This window comes from Nicotiana tabacum, chromosome 2 (genome assembly GCF_000715075.1).
Source record: "Nicotiana tabacum cultivar K326 chromosome 2, ASM71507v2, whole genome shotgun sequence".
In the NCBI taxonomy this organism is placed as follows: domain Eukaryota; kingdom Viridiplantae; phylum Streptophyta; class Magnoliopsida; order Solanales; family Solanaceae; genus Nicotiana; species Nicotiana tabacum.
Genome location: NC_134081.1, coordinates 109,527,379 through 109,545,952, shown reverse-complemented (window position 1 = coordinate 109,545,952; position 18,574 = coordinate 109,527,379). Strand labels below are relative to the sequence as shown.

Here is an 18,574-nt window from a genome sequence, read left to right as displayed (position 1 = left end):
ACCGGTCGTTTTAAGAATTTAAGTCTCGTTTGGCGGTGCAAGGACCTGAACAGATTCGTATTATATTTATTGACTTACGTGCATGGTTAAATTCAGTTAACGGATGATTCAGAGTGATTTGGGACACTTAGTCCCCAAAACGAAAGCTTAAGTCTTAGGATTTTTTACCGTAGTCGGAACTGTGTAAAGACGACTCCGGAATGGTATTTTGTCGGTTTCGTTAGCTCTGTAGGGTGATTTTGGACTTAGGAGCGTGTTCGGACTGTGAATCTGAGGTCTATAGCTTATTTAGGTTTGAAATGGCAAAAATCGAATTTTTGGAGTTTTGGACCGGAAGTTGACTTTTTGATATCAGGTTCGGAATGCGATTCCGAGAGTTGGAACAGCTTCATTATGTTATTTGGGACTTGCTTGCAAAATTTAACATCATTCCGGGTTGGTTTGATAGGTTTCGACACGAGTTTTAGAAGTTGGAAGTTTTGGAAGTTCATAAGTTCGATTCGTGATGCGATTTATATTTTCGGCATTGTTTGATGTGATTTGAGACCTCGAGCGAGTCCGTGTTAGGTTATGGAACTTGTTGGCATGTTTAGACGGGGTTCCGGAGGCCTCGGGTGTGTTCCGGATGGGTTACGGGTCATTTTCCCCTATTTTTGAACTGCTGATTTTGGTGTTTGATGCCCTTCTTCGCGATCTCGAAGATCCTTTCGCGTTCGCGAAGTGTCTCTGATGACCGCCTCTATTTCCTTCTTCCCGTTCACATAGTACGCCTCGTGATCGCGTAGCTCTGCATATTTCCTTCATCACGTTCGCGTCCCTCAGTCCGCGTTCGCGTAGTAGAAATTAGGCCCTAAGCACTGGAGGTCGTTACTCTTCGCGTTCACATAACTCCTTCCATTGGAGAGGGCAGGTACCGGAGGTGCCTGCTGTTATCCCGGACTTCAGGAGATCTTAGCATAGTTCTTGAGCATGTTTGGTACATTAGCTCAGGCGAGGTTGATTTCGGTTGCACCAGCTATTTCACAGATCGGGGGAGGAGCCCAGACTCCCGCCGCCCACACCCCAGTGAAACGAGTTCATGTTGGTCAGGTTCCAGGTGTCATGGCAACACAACATGTGGTTCCAGTTCAGCCTGTGGTCAGGGCAGCAACATCTGAGGAAGAGCAGCTTAGACTTGCAAGGTTCAAGAAATATGACCCTCCTACATTCAGTGGTTTGGCTTCAGAGAGTGCACAAGGTTTTCTGGAGGAGTGTCACCGCATTCTCCGTACTATAGGTATTGTGGAGACGAGCGGGGTTGCTTTTACTACGTTCCAGCTCAGGGGAGCGGCTTATCAGTGGTGGCGGGCATATCAGTTGGGTAGCCTAGCCGAGTCAGCTTCACTTACATGGGTTCAGTTTTTAGAGATGTTCCTAAGAGAGTTTGTACCTCAGTCCCTTCGAGATGCATGGCGCGCGGAGTTTGAGTAGCTGCGCCAGGGCACCATGTCAGTATCAGAGTATGCCGTGAGATTCACTGATTTGGCCAGGCATGCACCTGCTTTGGTCGCCACAATTAGAGAGCGTGTCCGTAGATTCATTGAGGGACTCAGGCATGATATTCGGTTCAGCATGGCTCGGGAGTTAGAGTCAGATGTTTTGTTTCAGCATGTGGTAGGGATCGCTCTCCATGTAGAGGGCATGTGGGATCAAGAGAGAAAGGACAGGCGGGGTCGTGAGAGAGAGAATAGGCGAGGTCAGGAGAGAGAGGACAGGGAGGCGAGGAGGCCTCGTAGACCGGAGAGATCTACTGGTCCTTATTTTGGAGGCAGGATACGACATGGTAGAGGTTTTGTGGGTCATCCAGTTTAGTTTACACTTCCAGCTTCGCATAGTATTTCGGGTGCTCATGGGTCTCAGAGTACCCATACCGCACAGTTCCCACAGCCACGTCAGTAGAAAGGTTGCTTCGAGTGTGGAGATACCAGCCACAAGGTGAGAGATTGTCCTAGACTCCGGACAGGTGTGTCACAGTGGAGTATTCAGGCGAGTAGAGGGCGCCCAAAAGGGGAAGGCCCGACCCATTGATGTGTTTCATATAGTAGGCTTGAGGCCACTGCGCCAGATGATGTCATACAGGTATGATTTTGATTTGTTATAGAGGGGCACCATTCGTATTTTGATTCGGTTTTGCTTATCGGGGTGAGTTCCCTATTTGTTGTCCCACCTATGGGTGAGTTCATGACTTAATATCATGTTTATGTGTTTTCCCCTGTTGGGAGATTCTATGAATGACAGTCATGTTTATCGGTTGTTTTTATTCATTATTGAAAGTTACGAGACTAGAAGTGAATTCATGTTGTCTATTATGACAGGCTTGATGTGATTCCTGAGTAAATTGATTACGATTTGTGATTTGATACTCTACCGGGGTGAGAGTTCAGTAAGTGTTGTGATTTTATTAGTAGAACTGAGTTAGTGAAAGATTTCAATTGGTATGATGTGTATTCGGCTTGTGATTCATAGTTGAGGGTGAGACCCTCGCGATTCCATGTGATTTGATATATTTGAGCTGGGTTGCGTGCCGCGGTGGAGAGTTATACCAAGATGAGATCCTTATTATTTGTTCATGTACTTTGATTTTTCCTATTTAAATTGATTTGTAGCATGGTACTGTTAGAGAGTTGTGCCTGTCGGGCTTGTTTGATAATTCTCTTATGTGTTTCGTTTTACATATTCAGTCATTTTCGTTATGTGCTTCTTGAGTTTTAGCTTGCGGGGTGTGTGCCCGGTGGTATTAGTTGTGACTTGTTGATTCGGGTGTATAGTTAAGAGGTCTTCATGTTTCTTGCATCGTTGTCAGTGTTGTAGAGGTTTGAAACAGGGTTCTAACGGACATGAGGCTAATTATCGGTACTGGTTTTGATTATGGGCAGCTATTGTGATCAGAAATGTTATCATGGGCCTATGTGTGGTGTGTCATGTTGTGTGGTCGTACCTTGTGGGTGTAGGCATGAGTTGTTACAGCTGGTTGAGACTGATACCGGTTATGGATTTAGAATCGAATCTTTTGAAGATAAATGAAAGGTGGGAATTTTGACTCTAAAGCTTATCAGTGTTGTTAGAAAGGATAAATTACAGTTGGGATGGCATCGTTAGGCTTATATGGATTGGGGTGGCGTGGTCGCCCTCGGGTGTATGTTGAATTTGTGTTTTCAGAGATTTGAAGACTTCGAGGCGATTCTTGGCACGTTCGAGGATGAACGTTTGTTTAAAAGGGGAAGGATATAACGACCTAGCCGGTCATTTTAAGAATTTTAGTCCCGTTCGGCAGCGCAAGGACCTGAGTAGCTTCATATTATGTATATTGACTTGTGTGTGTGGTTGAATTCAGTTACCGAATGATTCGGAGTGATTTGGGACACTTAGTCCCCAAAACGGAAGCTTAAGTCTTAGGATTTTTGACCGTAGTTGGAACTGTGTGAAGACGACTCTGGAATGGTGTTTTGTCCGTTCCGTTAGATTTGTTGGGTGATTTTGGACTTAGGAGCGTGTCCGGACTGTGAATCTGAGGTCTGTAGCTGATTTAGTCTTGAAATGGCAAAAGTCGAATTTTTGGAGTTTTGGACCGGAAGTGAACTTTTTGATATCGGGGTTGGAATGCGATTCCGAGAGTTGAAAAAGCTCCATTATGTTATTTGGGACTTGCCTGCAAAATTTAACGTCATTCCGGGTTGGTTTGATAGGTTTCAGCACGAGTTTTAGAAGTTGAAAGTTTTGGAAGTTCATAAGTTCGATTCGTGGTGCGATTTGTATTTTCGGCATTGTTTGATGTGATTTGAGACCTCGAGCGAGTCCGTGTTAGGTTATGGAACTTGTTGGTATGTTTAGACGGGGTTTCGGGGGCCTCGGATGTGTTCCGGATGGGTTACGGGTCATTTTTCCTTATTTTTGAACTGCTGATTCTGGTGTTTGATGCCCTTCTTCGCGATCGCGAAGATCCTTTCGTGTTCGCGAAGTGTCTCTGCTAACCGCCTCAATTTCCTTCTTCGTGTTCGCATAGTACGCCTCACGATCGCGTAGCTCTGCACATTTCCTTCATCACGTTCGCGTCCCTCAGTCCGCGTTCGCGTAGTAGAAATCAGGCCCTAAGCACTGGAGGCCGTTACTCTTCGCGTTCGCATAACTCCTTCCGCGATCGTGGAAGCCTGCCTTCCCCCTCCTTCGCATTCGCGTAGCCCAATTACTGGGCCATTATTTTCCTTCTTCGCGATCGCACGTGCTTGTTTGCGATCGCATATAACCAATTCCAGGTAGTAGCCATTTCCTCTTCGCGATCGCAGCTCCTCTTCCGCGATCGCGATGCACAAAGACCTGGGCAGAATATAAGTTTTCCAAATCGAGGGTTAAGCCATTTTTATCACATTTTGACTTGTAGAGCTCGGTTTTGAGCGATTCCTTGTGGGGTTTTCAAGAAAATCGATTGGGTAAATGTTCTTCACCTAGAATTTATTTATCTCCATGATTCTATCTTTATTTTTATCATTTAATTTGTGTTTTGAGTTGAGGAAAATGGTGATTTTTGAAGAAAATTTCAAAATGAAAAATCACGATTTGAGGGACAAAATGGTATCAGAATTTGATGATTTTAGTATGGTTAGACTCGTGAGTGAATGAGTGTTCGTATTTTGTGACTGTTACCCGATTTTGAGACGTGGGCCGGGTCGACTTTTTAGGGCGGATTTCGTAATTTTTGTTTAAGTATTGATTTTATTAATTAGATGAGTCTATTATGGTTGTATTCATGATATGCAATTGTGTTTGGCTAGATTTGGGCCATTCGGAGTCGGATAATTGAGAAAAGGGCATTCTTACAGACTGATTGAGCTTGGTTCGAAGTAAGTATCTTGCCTAACCTTGTGTGGGGGATTTCCCCTTAGGATTTGAGTCTTCTATGTTGATTGTAGTCCACGTACGCGAGGTGATGAGTGCGTGCTCGGACTTATTGTGGAAAGTTGGCTTTTTTGGATTCTTATGTCCTTATATTCACTGAGTAAGAAGTTGTTCTTGATATGATTAAGTTCCTAATTACTAGTTTCACCTCTACATGCTTTAATTAGAATTAATTGCTTCAGGATTCACTCTTATTGCCTATTTGACTCTTATTTGACTTAACTGAAGATTTTACCTTTTCTATTGTCATGCTATCTTTTCATAACTACTTATCTTTATTTGGAATTATTATTATCTCATCCTATAATTGTTCAGCCTTAATTGAGGCTATGATTATCTTTCCGCTGCTTATTCTTAATTGAATTGTTGAATATCCTTCATAATTTCTCAACCTTAAAAGAATTATTTGGAATTATTTGACTCGTGTTAGTTTCCCTGTTGTTGAAATGTATATTGTGGGATCATTGCTACATATTAGTTTTTCCTTGTTGAGTTGTTCTCTTTACGCCTAGCATTCTTCACTGTGGTTATTCCTTGTGAATTGGTTCTACCGTTTCTTTGTGATTTGAAGTTCTTGAGATGATTTACTTGTTGTACTTTGTATTATTTTCATTGTTGTTGTTGTACTTGTTGTGGTGATGCACGAGGTTTCTGTCGTGCGGTTGTGGTTATTGTGATGCACGAGGTTTCTGTCGTGCGGTTGTGGTTATTGTGATGCACGAGGTTTTTGTCGTGCGGTTGTTATTATGGGGTTGCACGAGGTTTCTGCCGTGCTATTGTTACTATTGATAATTGCACATGCGGCGTGATAAGGAAGGATATATATATATATATATATATATATATACATACGGCGTGACAAGGCGAGATATATATATGTGGGTTGCGCATGTGGCGAAATAAGGTGGGAACATTATTATGCACGTGTGGCGAGACAAGGCGGGCACTTACTTTATTATTGCACACGTGGAGAGACAAGGTGGGCTATGTCGGGGATTGATTTGTGATGATTAGCGATGGCCTGGGGGCATTCTTGTTGTTGATATTTGTGTAGTGGTACACTTACCTGTGTTAACTTTATCTTGTGAAAGCTGTGAGAAAATATTCTACATGATGTCCGTTCTTTTTCCTTATGCTTATTTACTGGTATGGACTATGTTAGGACACTTGCACAAGCATACACGTAGTTAAGCACTCTTATCGGATAAGAGGTGTTCTTGATATTGTTGAGCATAGATGCTCACCCCTATTTACTTGCCTTCTATGTGAGAATGACTCTATTGGCACGTGAGTCATCAGTGCAGTTATGAGGTGTTATGAGGGCACAAGATGCCAAGTGTTAGGTTTCAGGTATTGAGACCCGTGAGTTGTGATTTGTCCGAGGTTCGGTACCTCGTGGAGTTTGATGACTAAAACCTGATGTAAAAACGGTTATAGTTGCTGAGTTATTACTTGTCCTTGCTGTATTTGTGATTCCAGATTTAGGTTGTGTTCCATTCACCTTTCTCTATCATTTTTATGGTATTCCGCTGATACTTGTTATTTCCTTTCTTATTGTCATTACTGTATCGTGAGCCATATTGCATAGTCTTTATGTAGATATCAAATTTCTGATGTTCATATACTTATACTTGTTCAGTTTATTAGACCAGTGGGTGTCTTGACTGTTCCTCGTCACTACTCCACCGAGGTTAGTCTTGATACTTACTGGGTACCACCGCGGCGTGCTCATTCTACACTTTTGCACATTTTTGTGCAGATCCAGTTATTTCAAAGTTAGTTGATCATTAGCTAGCTGTGCGGATTATTGTTGTGGAGACTCAAGGTAAACCTGTTGCTGTGTTCGCAAGCTTCATTGTCACCTTCCTATTTGGTATTCACACTGTTTTACCTATTTCCAAACAGTTGTATTTAAAAATTTGTAGCAAACTCTGTAGAGCTTATGACTTATACTACCGGTTTTGGGAATTGTAAGAGATTTCTATTTAAATAATGTTGTTGTTTCAATTAATGTTAGGCTTACCTAGTCTCTAAGACTAGGTGCCATCACGATACCCAAAAGGAGGGAAAATTGGGTCGTGACAATATTCAAGGAACTAGGCTTAACTATATTTCTAGGGCAATTAGTAACGTTGTAAAAGAAACATAGTGTAAGGAGAATCATTAACATTCCCAAACATAGAGAGTTAACCTCACATACCTTAACTTCCTACTCTTGAGCGTAATACAACATTCGTCAATCCTTTCAACTTTAATCTATATCAATATAAGTCAAAGGGATTCCATATTAGGAATAATACTCATGTTTTGGTCACTTAGGCATTTTATCAAATACCATATGGGTATAAAGCCTCATAGCCCTTATTAATGGTATTTCTACGCCCAACAAGCCATTCTCTTGCTACTAGATACATTCTAAAATCTCAAAATTTCTTATAATCGATATCATTCTTCTTCACCCATAAGATAAATAACACATTTAACCAATAATCAATAATCAATAACCCAAACATATAATTGTTCATACTTTTCTATCAAACCCATCAACTCATATCTCATGAACATAGAGTCTATAATCACTAATCCAATGATATAATCAATTAGAGGGTGAAGACATTACCTTTTTGAAGTTCAATCATCTTGAATTCGAGTTCTAGGGTTTCTTCTCTCAACAATGATGCCTCAATTGAATATCTAATGATTTGAAGGGTTTACCCATGTTAATAAGGTGTTGGAGAATTAAAATTAACTTAGAATCACTATAAGAACTCACCTTGGATGGTGGAGGGACCTTTAAGGAGTTAGGTTCTTGAGAGCTTCCCTTTCTAGAGCAAGTTTTTGTGTTTTGGGGTTGTGGGGGACGAAGTAGGACTTATAAAATGACCCCCCGGGTGCGCTCCCGCGCACCTGAACATGCAACAGCGCAGTAGCACTGCCACAAGTGCGCGGCCGCGCACGGGACCATCCGGGCGTGCACCTGGGCGCGTATACTGCGCATTGTCCAGTAAAATGCACACAACCTTTTACACAGAGATCCCTTCGAGTTCCACAATATATCTTTGGAAAGATATTCCAAAGGGCTACAACTTTCATGTTTTGAGTTTTCTCCAATTCCTAACATAAGTCCATGAAATCAGGCTGAAAGTGAGACCTTCCATAAACTTAGTCGATTTTATCGAATCTTATGCAGCTCACTCTCCGTCTTGATTCCAAACGACTATTTCTACTTATACTCATCTCGATAGGACTTCATATGTCTAAAATATAACATTAATACTCATTTAACATGCCCACACCTAGTCCGAATTTACGGAGTATTACACAAAGCTTAGAAATATTTTGTTTAGTGGTGGACATTATCTACCAATCATCAACAATCAATTCAATTATCTCTAATTCATTTCAATTTCTTTAAGAATTCTTTATTGTTTGATTTTAATAATTTTCTTATAGTCTTATACTTCCTTTGTTAAAAAAGAATGAACCTATTATTGTTTGACAATCATTCAATGATACCTATACCACTGCTATTTAGTCCGGTCTAGTAAAAAAAAATTTAGCATCAATGGCAGGCATCATCATATTAATTATTTCTATAGTACTATCAAACATCCAAATAAATATCAATTTGAATCATTAGATTGCAATGGTGTGACAAATAGGTTATGGGATCAACTCTCAGGTGCGTCTCGCACGTGAATTCAAATATTCTTTTAATATTTATGATTAAAGATATTCATCTCTCCTCTTTTTGGAAACGAATGCAGAATAAGGAGTAAAAATCAATCGCAAGTTTATTGAGCGTGAAACATACTCCCTTTATTTTAATTTAAATGACATATTTTTCTTATTAGTACATTCCAAAAAGAATGATAGAAATAATTTAACTTTAAACTTTTCATTTTACTTAATTTACTGTTAATGAAAAGTTTTTATAACCACACAAATATTATGGTCTCACAAAACTTTTACCCCTTAAGCTTTTAGGACCATATGTTTCAAAAGTCTTTTTTTTTCCTTAAATTTTGTGTCAAGTCAAACTATCTCATCTAAATTGAAACAGAAGGAGTATTTTTTAACTAATCTAATGGATTTTTGCATTCTATATTTCAAATATTTTATCTCCATGTCTGGTTGAGGTGTAACATGGAGGGTTAAAAAGAATGGAAGTAAATTAATTTGAAATGGTAATTTTCATTTCGTTTGTTTGTATATTTTCACATAGCTAACATGGATTAGGAAAAATTATATTTGGTCGAATTAGTAATGAGACTAGGAAATTTGAAATCACAAGAATATCATTCATATTGTAACATTCTGATCATTGTGGACAATCTTTTCAATCACTTTAAAATTGGCTAAGTAAGAGAAAGATATCAGTGTAATTGGAAATAAATCACTAGGTAAAGTAAACCTCCAATTTTCTAAATAAGGGTCTTTTTTATATAATATAATAGCATCAACCAAGAAATATTTAAGATAGGTACGTTACCAGTACAAGAAATACTTATATAATCAAATTACTTAAATAAATATCACAAATAAAATTTAGAAATAAATAATTTGTTATATATAACATGTTAAATTACACCATAATTTTGTGTATTAAATACCGTGAGACTTTTCTATAAAATCAAACATCTATACCAATACTTTACCGTAAAAGCCAAGTTTTCTTTGAAATCATTTTTCATGTTACGTTATACTATGTGTTTTCTATAATAATACTTTACTATAACAGTCAAAAATATCGGAACAAATGAGACTGTTGCAAAAGGTTTGACTGTATTAACTTAAATTCTTTTTAAGATAGGTAAAAAGGTCAAAATATCTCTTTACGATTGAATAATGTTTAAAATTGTATTTATACTAATCTATTAAAAATACTCCTACACTGTTACTATTGAACAAATATATCCCCAAGTTAATGGAGGAGCCATGTGGCAGCCATTTAAGACATTTGGTCTATCCGGATTTTTTTAAAACCGACCCGACCCAAAACCCGCTCGAATTCAAACATGATTGTTGATGCTTGGTACCTTCTCCGGATTGTTGCAGGCTTGCAACGAGTCAATCTCGAAAGCGTTTTGATCTCAATTTTAAGATTGGACAGTGCATGAGCATCTTCTTCTGAATCTATCAGCTCGACAAATCGAAAAAGAAAGGAAAAAAAAAAAAGAACAAAGAGGAACAGATAAAAAAGACAACAGAAAGAGGGCATTTGCCATCGAATCTCTCAGCTCTGCATCGGTTCTAATCAATTTTCTCGCTCAGCTCCTCTCCCCTCTGGTAAGCTTAGTTTCAATGCGGTTTCCTATTTCATGTTTCTATTGTTTGATCTGTTCAAGTTCCTACTTAATTTCGCTAATTCAAACTGCATTTCTGTGGTTTCCTCTTCTTGTTTGCTCCTAATTGTAAAATATAGCTTCTAATCTAATTTGTGTATTTCATATTTGACATGAGTTGCTCTAGCTTCTTCTTGAAGGTGTCGATGTGGTTTTTGCACTGTATATCGTGCGGTATTGCTTTTTGCTGTGGCCATGAAGTGCGTTGACGGCGACTTCCTGCCATTGTTGCTGATGGAGGTTTGGATTTTGTCGGGTAGCGGGTTTTGGGTCGGGTCAGTTAAAAAAACCCAGATAGATGTCTTAAATAGCTGCCACGTGGCCCCTCCATTAACTTGCGGGTATAGTTGTGATAGAGATATTTTTAATTAACTTTAAACAATAAACCTTAGGGACTACTACCAGTTGAGTTAACGGGATTAAAATTCGGACCCAAAACCCGAGTGATTTTGGCCGGCCTATTTCAAGTAATTGCCAGTTTACTTTCCAGAGTCGACCACGCGAGCAAATCTGCGCTGAATTTGTTCTTCTCCTCGCAATATCTGTCTTTGATTCAAATCGAGCTGTAAGTTTTTCAAAAACCCTAATCCCTTTTTCTGCTAATACATAGAATAAAAAAATCTTACTTAAGCTTTCGTTTTCTTTCGCTTATGGATTCGCATAATTACTTCTCGTCACTAATTTCAAAGGACACTGTTGATTATTAGTCCATTTCATATCATTTGTCCATTTGTAGATCTTGATTTTAACAGTTGAAATGTTTTGTAAAGACTTACTATTAGAATAGTGAGAAGTGAAAACTCTATTACTTACTATCTTTAATAGGAGTGGGACTTGTTCATTTTCCAATGCTAACAAAAGCTTTAATTGAATTTGGGCTTTCAGAGTAGGATGTTCAGAAGGAAGCAAATGAGTATAACTGAAAGGAGCAACAGTATGATGCTAGTTTTCTTGCTAGCTACATTGAATCAACCACTTTTACTGTTCTCTATATCCATTTAATATAGGGGACAAGCTTATATGTTGATAAATGAAGTTGCTCAACTTTATTTTTTGTTCAATTTGCTTGTGGCTTGGAGATCCAGATTTTTGGTTAACGCTGATTCACTAATCTGAATCAATGAGCTTAAAATAATAACAAGACAGATTTGAAAACCCAAGACTTGCTTACCGCCAAGATATGCAGATCATTTAGGAACATAATCTCATTTCCATGAAACGAGTTTCCTGCTGTCGTTCAGAATAACTGAATAGGCGGGGATATGTGCCTTAATTGTTGTAAGTTGGCTTACAAACTAACGCAAAGGTGTGGCCTAGTGGTAAATAAAGTAGGAGGAGAACCATGAGGTCATAAGTTAAAATCTCGGTGGAGGCAAAACAGACTAGCTGAGTGCTTCTTATCTGCTCAAGCATTGGTGGGTAGAGTTACTTGATAGCTATGCTGGTGGGAGAGGAAGTATCCGGTAGAATAATCGAGGTGCACACAAGTTGGCCCGGACACCATCATCATAAATTAAAGTTAGCTTAAAAACTATTTGACGGTTCAGCCATCTTCAATATGAAACCAAAATTTCAACCATAGATGTACTGTTGTATGAGCGAATGCTGTAACGTGCTAGTGTGCCAAGACTTCCCTGAATTTCAGATTCAGGCTCTAATCTTTCTGAAACCTTTTTGTTTTTATTTACAAACAGGGTACCAGGCTAGGGTCCTGTAATGGGTGTCGAACAGCCAAAAGACTCGATAAAAGAGATGGACTGGAAAAGTCTGAGTGGAACAGAAAGTAGTGAATCTGGTATTGGACCAGCTGTGAAGAAACGGCTACCTAAAAAGATTCGTCAAGTTCCTGAGTATTATTTTCTTCCACGAAGATCCTTACCATACAACATCGCCTTTTACGGGTCATGTATTGCTGCTGGTGTTGGTGCAGGAATGCTGCTTGAAGTATGGATCAACAAGAAGATAAAAGGTAATCACTTACTGCTATAATGCGTAATAGATTGAATCGTGTGTATGTCATCCAATTCCAGTTTTATTATTTGAGCATACGTTAGTAGCATGGAAAGCCTTTAGCTCTTTTTACGCGCTCTGTTTGAAGGCAAATTGCAAGGTGCTATTTGTTCATTCTTATTGATAGCATATAAAGCCTTTAACGAGCTATCTTGGGGGTCTCCAAAAACATGTGTTATGTTGTAATGCATATAATTAGGTTATATCAAAATACTTGAGGATACTGCTCAATTATTCAGATTTGGCTGTTAAGTTGTTTGGATGCCGTTTTGCTTGTCATAAGATTCCTATTGTACTTCTCTTCTCGTGCAATTGAGAATAACTCACACCGACTATATGGAAATAATATCCCTCAAAAAGCCCTTGTGAGGTGCCAAATGCAAAAGGGTAAGATTAACAGCATATTCCTGAACTCAGAGTAGTACTTCAGGCACATCTCTGTTGCATCAACTATACTCCCTATTTTCTCCCATAAAATCGGTAATCTTACTTCCAACAGGAAAGCATTATAGCTTTCTTTGATTTCACGGAGCATACCCCTGTTGACAAGGATTCAAAGAAAGCACTCTTAGTTATTTTTATACTTTTAAGTGTTTGATTACATTACGCTCTATCTTTCCCTGAAATGTGGTTATTGGTTCCTTGCTAGTTTTTCCTTTGCCTTCTTATTTTTTTCTGCCTCATCCATCGTTCCACTTATTTTTAGAAATTAATGCTTGCTTGAACATTTTTCAAAAGATGGCAGTCGACCCTTTACACATTTGTGAACATTTGCGTATAAGTGTCTATCCTTGTCTAATAGTCAAGGAAAACATATTTGTTAAGCTTCACCCGGCAACCAACTCCACTTAAATGGTGTCTTAAAGCCGACGATATTAATTGTTTACTTTTTCTAGCCATATACATAGATTATACAATGATTATACATAATTATACACATATAATACATAAATTATGTATATATTATACCTCAACCGGCTATTTTTAGTTTAAGTGGTTGGGTGGGCGGCAATAATTTTCTCTTTAATCTATTTGTTGGTTTGACTTTAAAGTTGATTTGCTGTCTGATCGCAGAGGATGGAGGAGTCATTTGGGAGTTTGACAAATGAATGCTGGATTTTTTCTCAGCAGTTTCGACTCATACCTTTTCAATTGCTCTTTTGTGCCAAGGAGTTCGCGTGGCTCGGACAGCTGAATTTTGAATCCATTAGTACATGATTATTAATCTTTCCTTTGCATCCAAACCAATTTTGTAGCTATATATTTCATGAGAGATGAACTTTATTGAAGCAGTATGGTCAGTGAGGAAGCATAGTATTTGTTGTGTATTTCAGGGGAATTGTGTCGGAATTTGCCAATTCTACTGAAATATTAGGTTATATAACGCCATAATAATGGCTTAATATTTGAAAATAGAGACTTCCGGCAAATATCCAACCTAAGAATTCTATTTCATCTGCATTTATTGAACAATGGATAGTAATATTACCTGTGGATCGTGGAATAATCGAACATTGATGTTGCTATATCCATAGAGGTTACCTTGCCAAATTTTCTGTTTTTAACAACGATTACAACTGTTCAATCTTTTTCCCTTCACATTTTTTCCTGCTAAGATATCATTTAAAGAGGCCACGTGGCAAATACTGATCTAGAAGGAAATGGTAACTTCATGCTCCGTCTGTCTAGTTTGATAAATGAAATTCGAGTACGCAAGTGTGATTTTAGTGTCAATTCGAACATCAACTTTGAAATTTTAAATATATATATATATATATATATAAATGAGGGGCGCCATGAGCTCTTGGACCCCGATGATGTGATGCCTATTTGATGATGTTGAGGGCAGCCGGAACCGTGGGTTCAGGTCTGTTGGTTCCCTCAAACTGCATGGCCGTGATGTTTTCAGCGGCCATCTTCTTGGATATGCACGGTATGGTGTGGGGTTTGGCCCCGTTGTCTCCCATCATTAGGAGCATGTTGGCATATGGTACCGGGATGGTGTTGGTCTGCCTGAGGAATTCCAATCCCACTATCAGTTCGAAGTCATCGATGATAGCTATGCGTAGGTCGAATATTCCCTTGTATGGGCCAAGCTGGATTGGCGCTTCTTTGGCTATTCCACTCACTTGCTGAGATGGAGAGTTGATAGCCTTGACATGACCCTTGCATTTTTGCACTGCTAGTCGGATCACCCAGCACAAGCGGGACTCTTGGAGCCGCTACCTGTCCCACAGAGATCTTGGGAAAGCATTTCCCTGAATTTCATCACAGGATTACCCAAGGTCGGAAATCATGCAACCATCATGGTGGTAGTAGACCAGTTTTCCAAGTATGCTACCTTCATCGCAGCCCCACAGAACATATCAGCAGAAGATACAGCTCTGATACCAACTGTTACGCGGCGCCTTCCTGAAGTTCCTTGGAAGGGCGACGTAAGGTTATGCAACCGATGTCAGTGCGGTTGCTATGCGCCAACTGAGGTCCTCACCGTACGCTAGACTAGATTGTCAGTGCCGTACGGGAAAACTAATGTCGTGAGCAATTGAGCAGAGGTCAACTCATGTAACTTTGGTTTATTTTTTTTTAAGCATTATTAAGGGGGACCAAAGCATTCAAACATTCAAGCATTCAAACAATTCTCTGTACTGGTGTCTCTCCCCCCGACACCGCATTGCATCTTGTAATAGCTTTCATCATCATCATCAATACAATCATCAGCTTTCATCATCAGTTGCTCATTTTCCGCTGCTCAATTGCTCACGACATTGGTTTTCCCGTACGGCACTGACAATCTAGTCTAGCGTACGGCGAGGACCTCAGTTGGCGCATAGCAACCGCACTGACATCGGTGGCTTAGCCTTACGTCGCCCTTCCAAGGAATTTCAGGAAGGCGCCGCGTAACAGTTGGTTGTCTTTGCAGTTCCATACGAGCATGAGGTTTCAAACCTTCTATGAATGCGAACTGCAAAGACACCACTGTTACGCGGCGCCTTCCTGAAGTTCCTTGGAAGGGCGACGTAAGGCTAAGCAACCGATGTCAGTGCGGTTGCTATGCGCTAACTGAGGTCCTCGCCGTACGCTAGACTAGATTGTCAGTGTCGTACGGGAAAACCAATGTCATGAGCAATTGAACAACGGAAAATGAGCATGAAAGCTGATGATATATATATATTTAAACATTATATATAACGAAGCCATTAGTCCATAAACAACATTTTTTTAACTGCATACTATACATGTAGAAATGACATAAAACAACAATTAAGATAACACAGTTTGATTTTTTCCATATAATAATAGTTTCCTCCTTATTCTCTTTTGGAGAGTCGGTGTGCAACATATGTTGAATAGTTATTATTTTCGAGAAAAATATTTCCATCTTACTAGTATCCTTTTCAATGTTCATGCTAAAATTGGAGGTGTTTTTGAACCGATGCCAAAATAGCTGGACATCAACTACCATATGGGTTTGAGGGTTTAGAATCAATAGATCAAGGTGAAGAAGTTGCCAAAAGCGATTCATATCACGTGCTTACATAGTTACATGTATTGATTAGCAAAAGAGAATGATAGACTGAAAGTTATTACTACTACTCGTCTACTGACCCAAAGTCCTAACACTACTTCCCTTTCCAAACAGCTGATTCCTATTCAATGTAGTTCCCAATTTCTCACACATCTACAGATTTTCCCTTTACTCCTATAGCCTATATTTTCACTTTCTCTCAGAGAAAAAAAAAAGAAGATCAGTTTAATTTTCAAATAGAAGCACCTGGGAATCGGAATGGTCTGGCTTAAGAGAATATGCCGGAGTAAAACAGCGTTTGGCGGTACAAAGCGTTCCTCTGAGCAATTTTCCTGAGCTGAAACAGCTGTTCAGCCGAGTAAACACAGCAGCCTTTGGAGTACAGATACGTCTGAGCCACAGGCGAGTTCAGTACCACCTGTAAAAGTTGCTTCCTATTCAGCCTCGCCAATGGCCCATAAAAGCCATTCGCCTTCACTTCGTTTACATAGCTGGATTTTCCATTTCTGTCCTCGGAACCAGAGGAAGACGACGAAGCACCTCCTTCTACCAGCACAGGCATACTCTGTAAGACTCTAACCTGCGCCTGTAGGAACTTGACGTATTTGTACGCCTCTCCTAGCATTGTCGCCGTATCCATTTTTTTGTCCCATGGCAACAGCTTCTCCAGAGATCATGTTTTCTCGCTTAGCTTCTGTCTTCGTATTCGTGTTGTAGATGAAGCATAAGGAGATTGTTTGCAGCTTTTTGGCATGGTGAGCTGGTTACTCATGAGTACTTGTGAATTAACTTCACAGTCCTTGGGCCGTAAACACAAAATGCTGCTTGAAGTATGGATCAACAAGAAGATAAAAGGTAATCACTTACTACTATAATTCGAAATAGACTGAATCGCGTATATGTCATCCGTTTCCAGTTTTAGTATTTGAGCATACATCATAGCGTGGAAAGCCTTTAGCTTCTTTTACGAGCTCTATTTGAAGGCAAATTGTGAGGTGCTATTTGTCCATTCTTATTGATAGCATATAAAGCCAACGAGCTATCTTGGGGGGTCCCAGAAAACATTTGTTATGTTGTAATGCATATAATTCGTTCTAAAGGATATATCAAAATACTTGAGGATATTGCTCAATTATTCAGATTTGGCTGTTAAATTGTTTGGACGCCGTAAATGCTTGTCATAAGATTTCTACTCTGTACTTCTCTTCTCGTGCAATTGAGAATGACTCACACCGACTATATGGAAATAATCTCCCTCAAAAAGCCCTTGTGGGGTGCCTAAGGCAAAAGGGTAAGATTAACAGCATATTCCTGAAGACCTGAACTCAGAGTAGTTCTCCAGGCACATCTCCATTGCATCAATTATACTCCATTTTTTCTCCCATAAAATCAAACTTCCAACAAGAAAGCATCATGGATTGCTCTGATTTCATGATTCAAAGAAAGTACTCCTAGTTATTATTATTCTTTTAACTGTTTGATTACATCATGTTCTGTCTTTCCCTGAAATGTGGTTATTGGTTCCTTGCTAGTTATTCTCTTACCTTCTTATGCTTTTCTGCCCCATCCATCATTCTACACGTTTTTGGTGATCCATGCTTGCTTGAACATTTTTTAAAAGATGGCAATTGACCTTTCACACATTTGAGAACATTTTTGCTTACAAGTGTCTATCCTTGTCTAATAATCAAGGAAAACATATTTGTTAAGTTTTCCCCAGCAGCCAACTCCACTTAAATGGCGTTTTGATTTGAAAACTGCCTGGCAATGGTAGAGAAAACTCTCAATTGAATCCCATGGACACTCAGAAACCTTTTCAAGTGCAGCACATCATTTGTTTGATTTATCTTGTATTCTCCATTTATACAGCAATTTTCTCTTTTCCTCTATTTGTTGGTTTGTCTTTTAAGTTGATTTGCTCTCTGATCGCAGACGATGGAGGAGTCATTTGGGAGTTTGACAAATGAATACTGGATTTTGTCTCAACAGTTTCGATTCTTACCTTTCCAGTTGCTCTATTTGTGCCAAGGAGTTCGCATGGCTCGGATAGCTGAATTTTGAATCCATTAGTACATGATTATTAATCTTTCTTTTGCATCCAAACCAATTTTGTAGCAATATATTTCAAGAGAAGTGATAAACATAATTGAAGCAGCACGGTCAGTGAAGATTGCTTGGATTTAAACGTCGTAGTTGTATATTTCAGGAGGATTGTGTTGGGATCAGCAAATTCTACCGAAATATTAGGTTATATAACGCATTGATGGCTTAACATTTGAAGAAAAGAAATACTTTAGGGAAGTAGCCTTCCTGAGAATTCTGTTTCCTCTGCTTTTATTGATCAGTGGATAGTAATATTAGCTGTGGGTTGTGGAGCAGTTGAACATTGATGTAGCTATCTATATCCAAAGAGGTTCCCTTGCCAAATTTTCTGTTTTTTACAACGATCGCATGTGTTCAAACTTTTCCCTTCACATTTTTTTTCCTGCTAGAATATCATTTGAAGAGACCAAGTGGAAAAATACTGATCTGAAGGAAATTCGAGTATGCGAGTGTGTGTATTTAAATTTTAAATATACAATTTATATATTTAGACATTATATAAAACTAATGAGTATATTTTTTTACTACAAACTACACGTTTAGAAATTTCATAAAAACACAATTAAGATAAGACGGTTTGATTTTGTCCATATAATAATAGTTTCAATCTTGTTCTCTTTTGAAGAAAGGTAGTACGCAACTTATATTGAATAAT

At 39.1% G+C, this 18,574-nt stretch overlaps 2 protein-coding genes and 1 long non-coding RNA gene across 4 annotated transcripts; 2 read left to right on the top strand and 1 right to left on the bottom strand.

Annotated features, from left to right (window-relative positions):
* The first annotated feature begins 9,969 nt into the window (after positions 1-9,969).
* Positions 9,970-13,801, top strand: LOC142173004 (uncharacterized). 2 transcript variants are annotated; one of them, XM_075237490.1, is made up of 3 exons: positions 9,970-10,221; positions 11,972-12,246; positions 13,362-13,801. In XM_075237490.1, the coding sequence occupies exons 2-3, from the start codon at positions 11,994-11,996 to the stop codon at positions 13,394-13,396; spliced, it is 288 nt and encodes a 95-aa protein (XP_075093591.1). In that variant the 5' UTR covers positions 9,970-10,221; positions 11,972-11,993; the 3' UTR covers positions 13,397-13,801. The 2 variants fall into 2 exon arrangements, with proteins under 2 accessions (XP_075093591.1, XP_075093584.1); XM_075237483.1 differs by lacking the exon at positions 9,970-10,221 and adding an exon at positions 10,474-10,842.
* Positions 13,802-16,084: 2,283 nt separating this feature from the next.
* On the bottom strand, positions 16,085-16,456 carry LOC142167841 (transcription factor bHLH117-like). Its single transcript, XM_075227999.1, has one exon. The coding sequence runs from the start codon at positions 16,454-16,456 to the stop codon at positions 16,085-16,087; it is 372 nt and encodes a 123-aa protein (XP_075084100.1).
* A 5-nt stretch (positions 16,457-16,461) lies between these two features.
* LOC142168712 (uncharacterized) lies at positions 16,462-18,260 on the top strand. The gene is made up of 2 exons (XR_012698608.1): positions 16,462-16,671; positions 17,749-18,260. It is a non-coding gene; the product is annotated as an uncharacterized LOC142168712 (long non-coding RNA).
* The last annotated feature ends 314 nt before the right edge of the window (positions 18,261-18,574 follow it).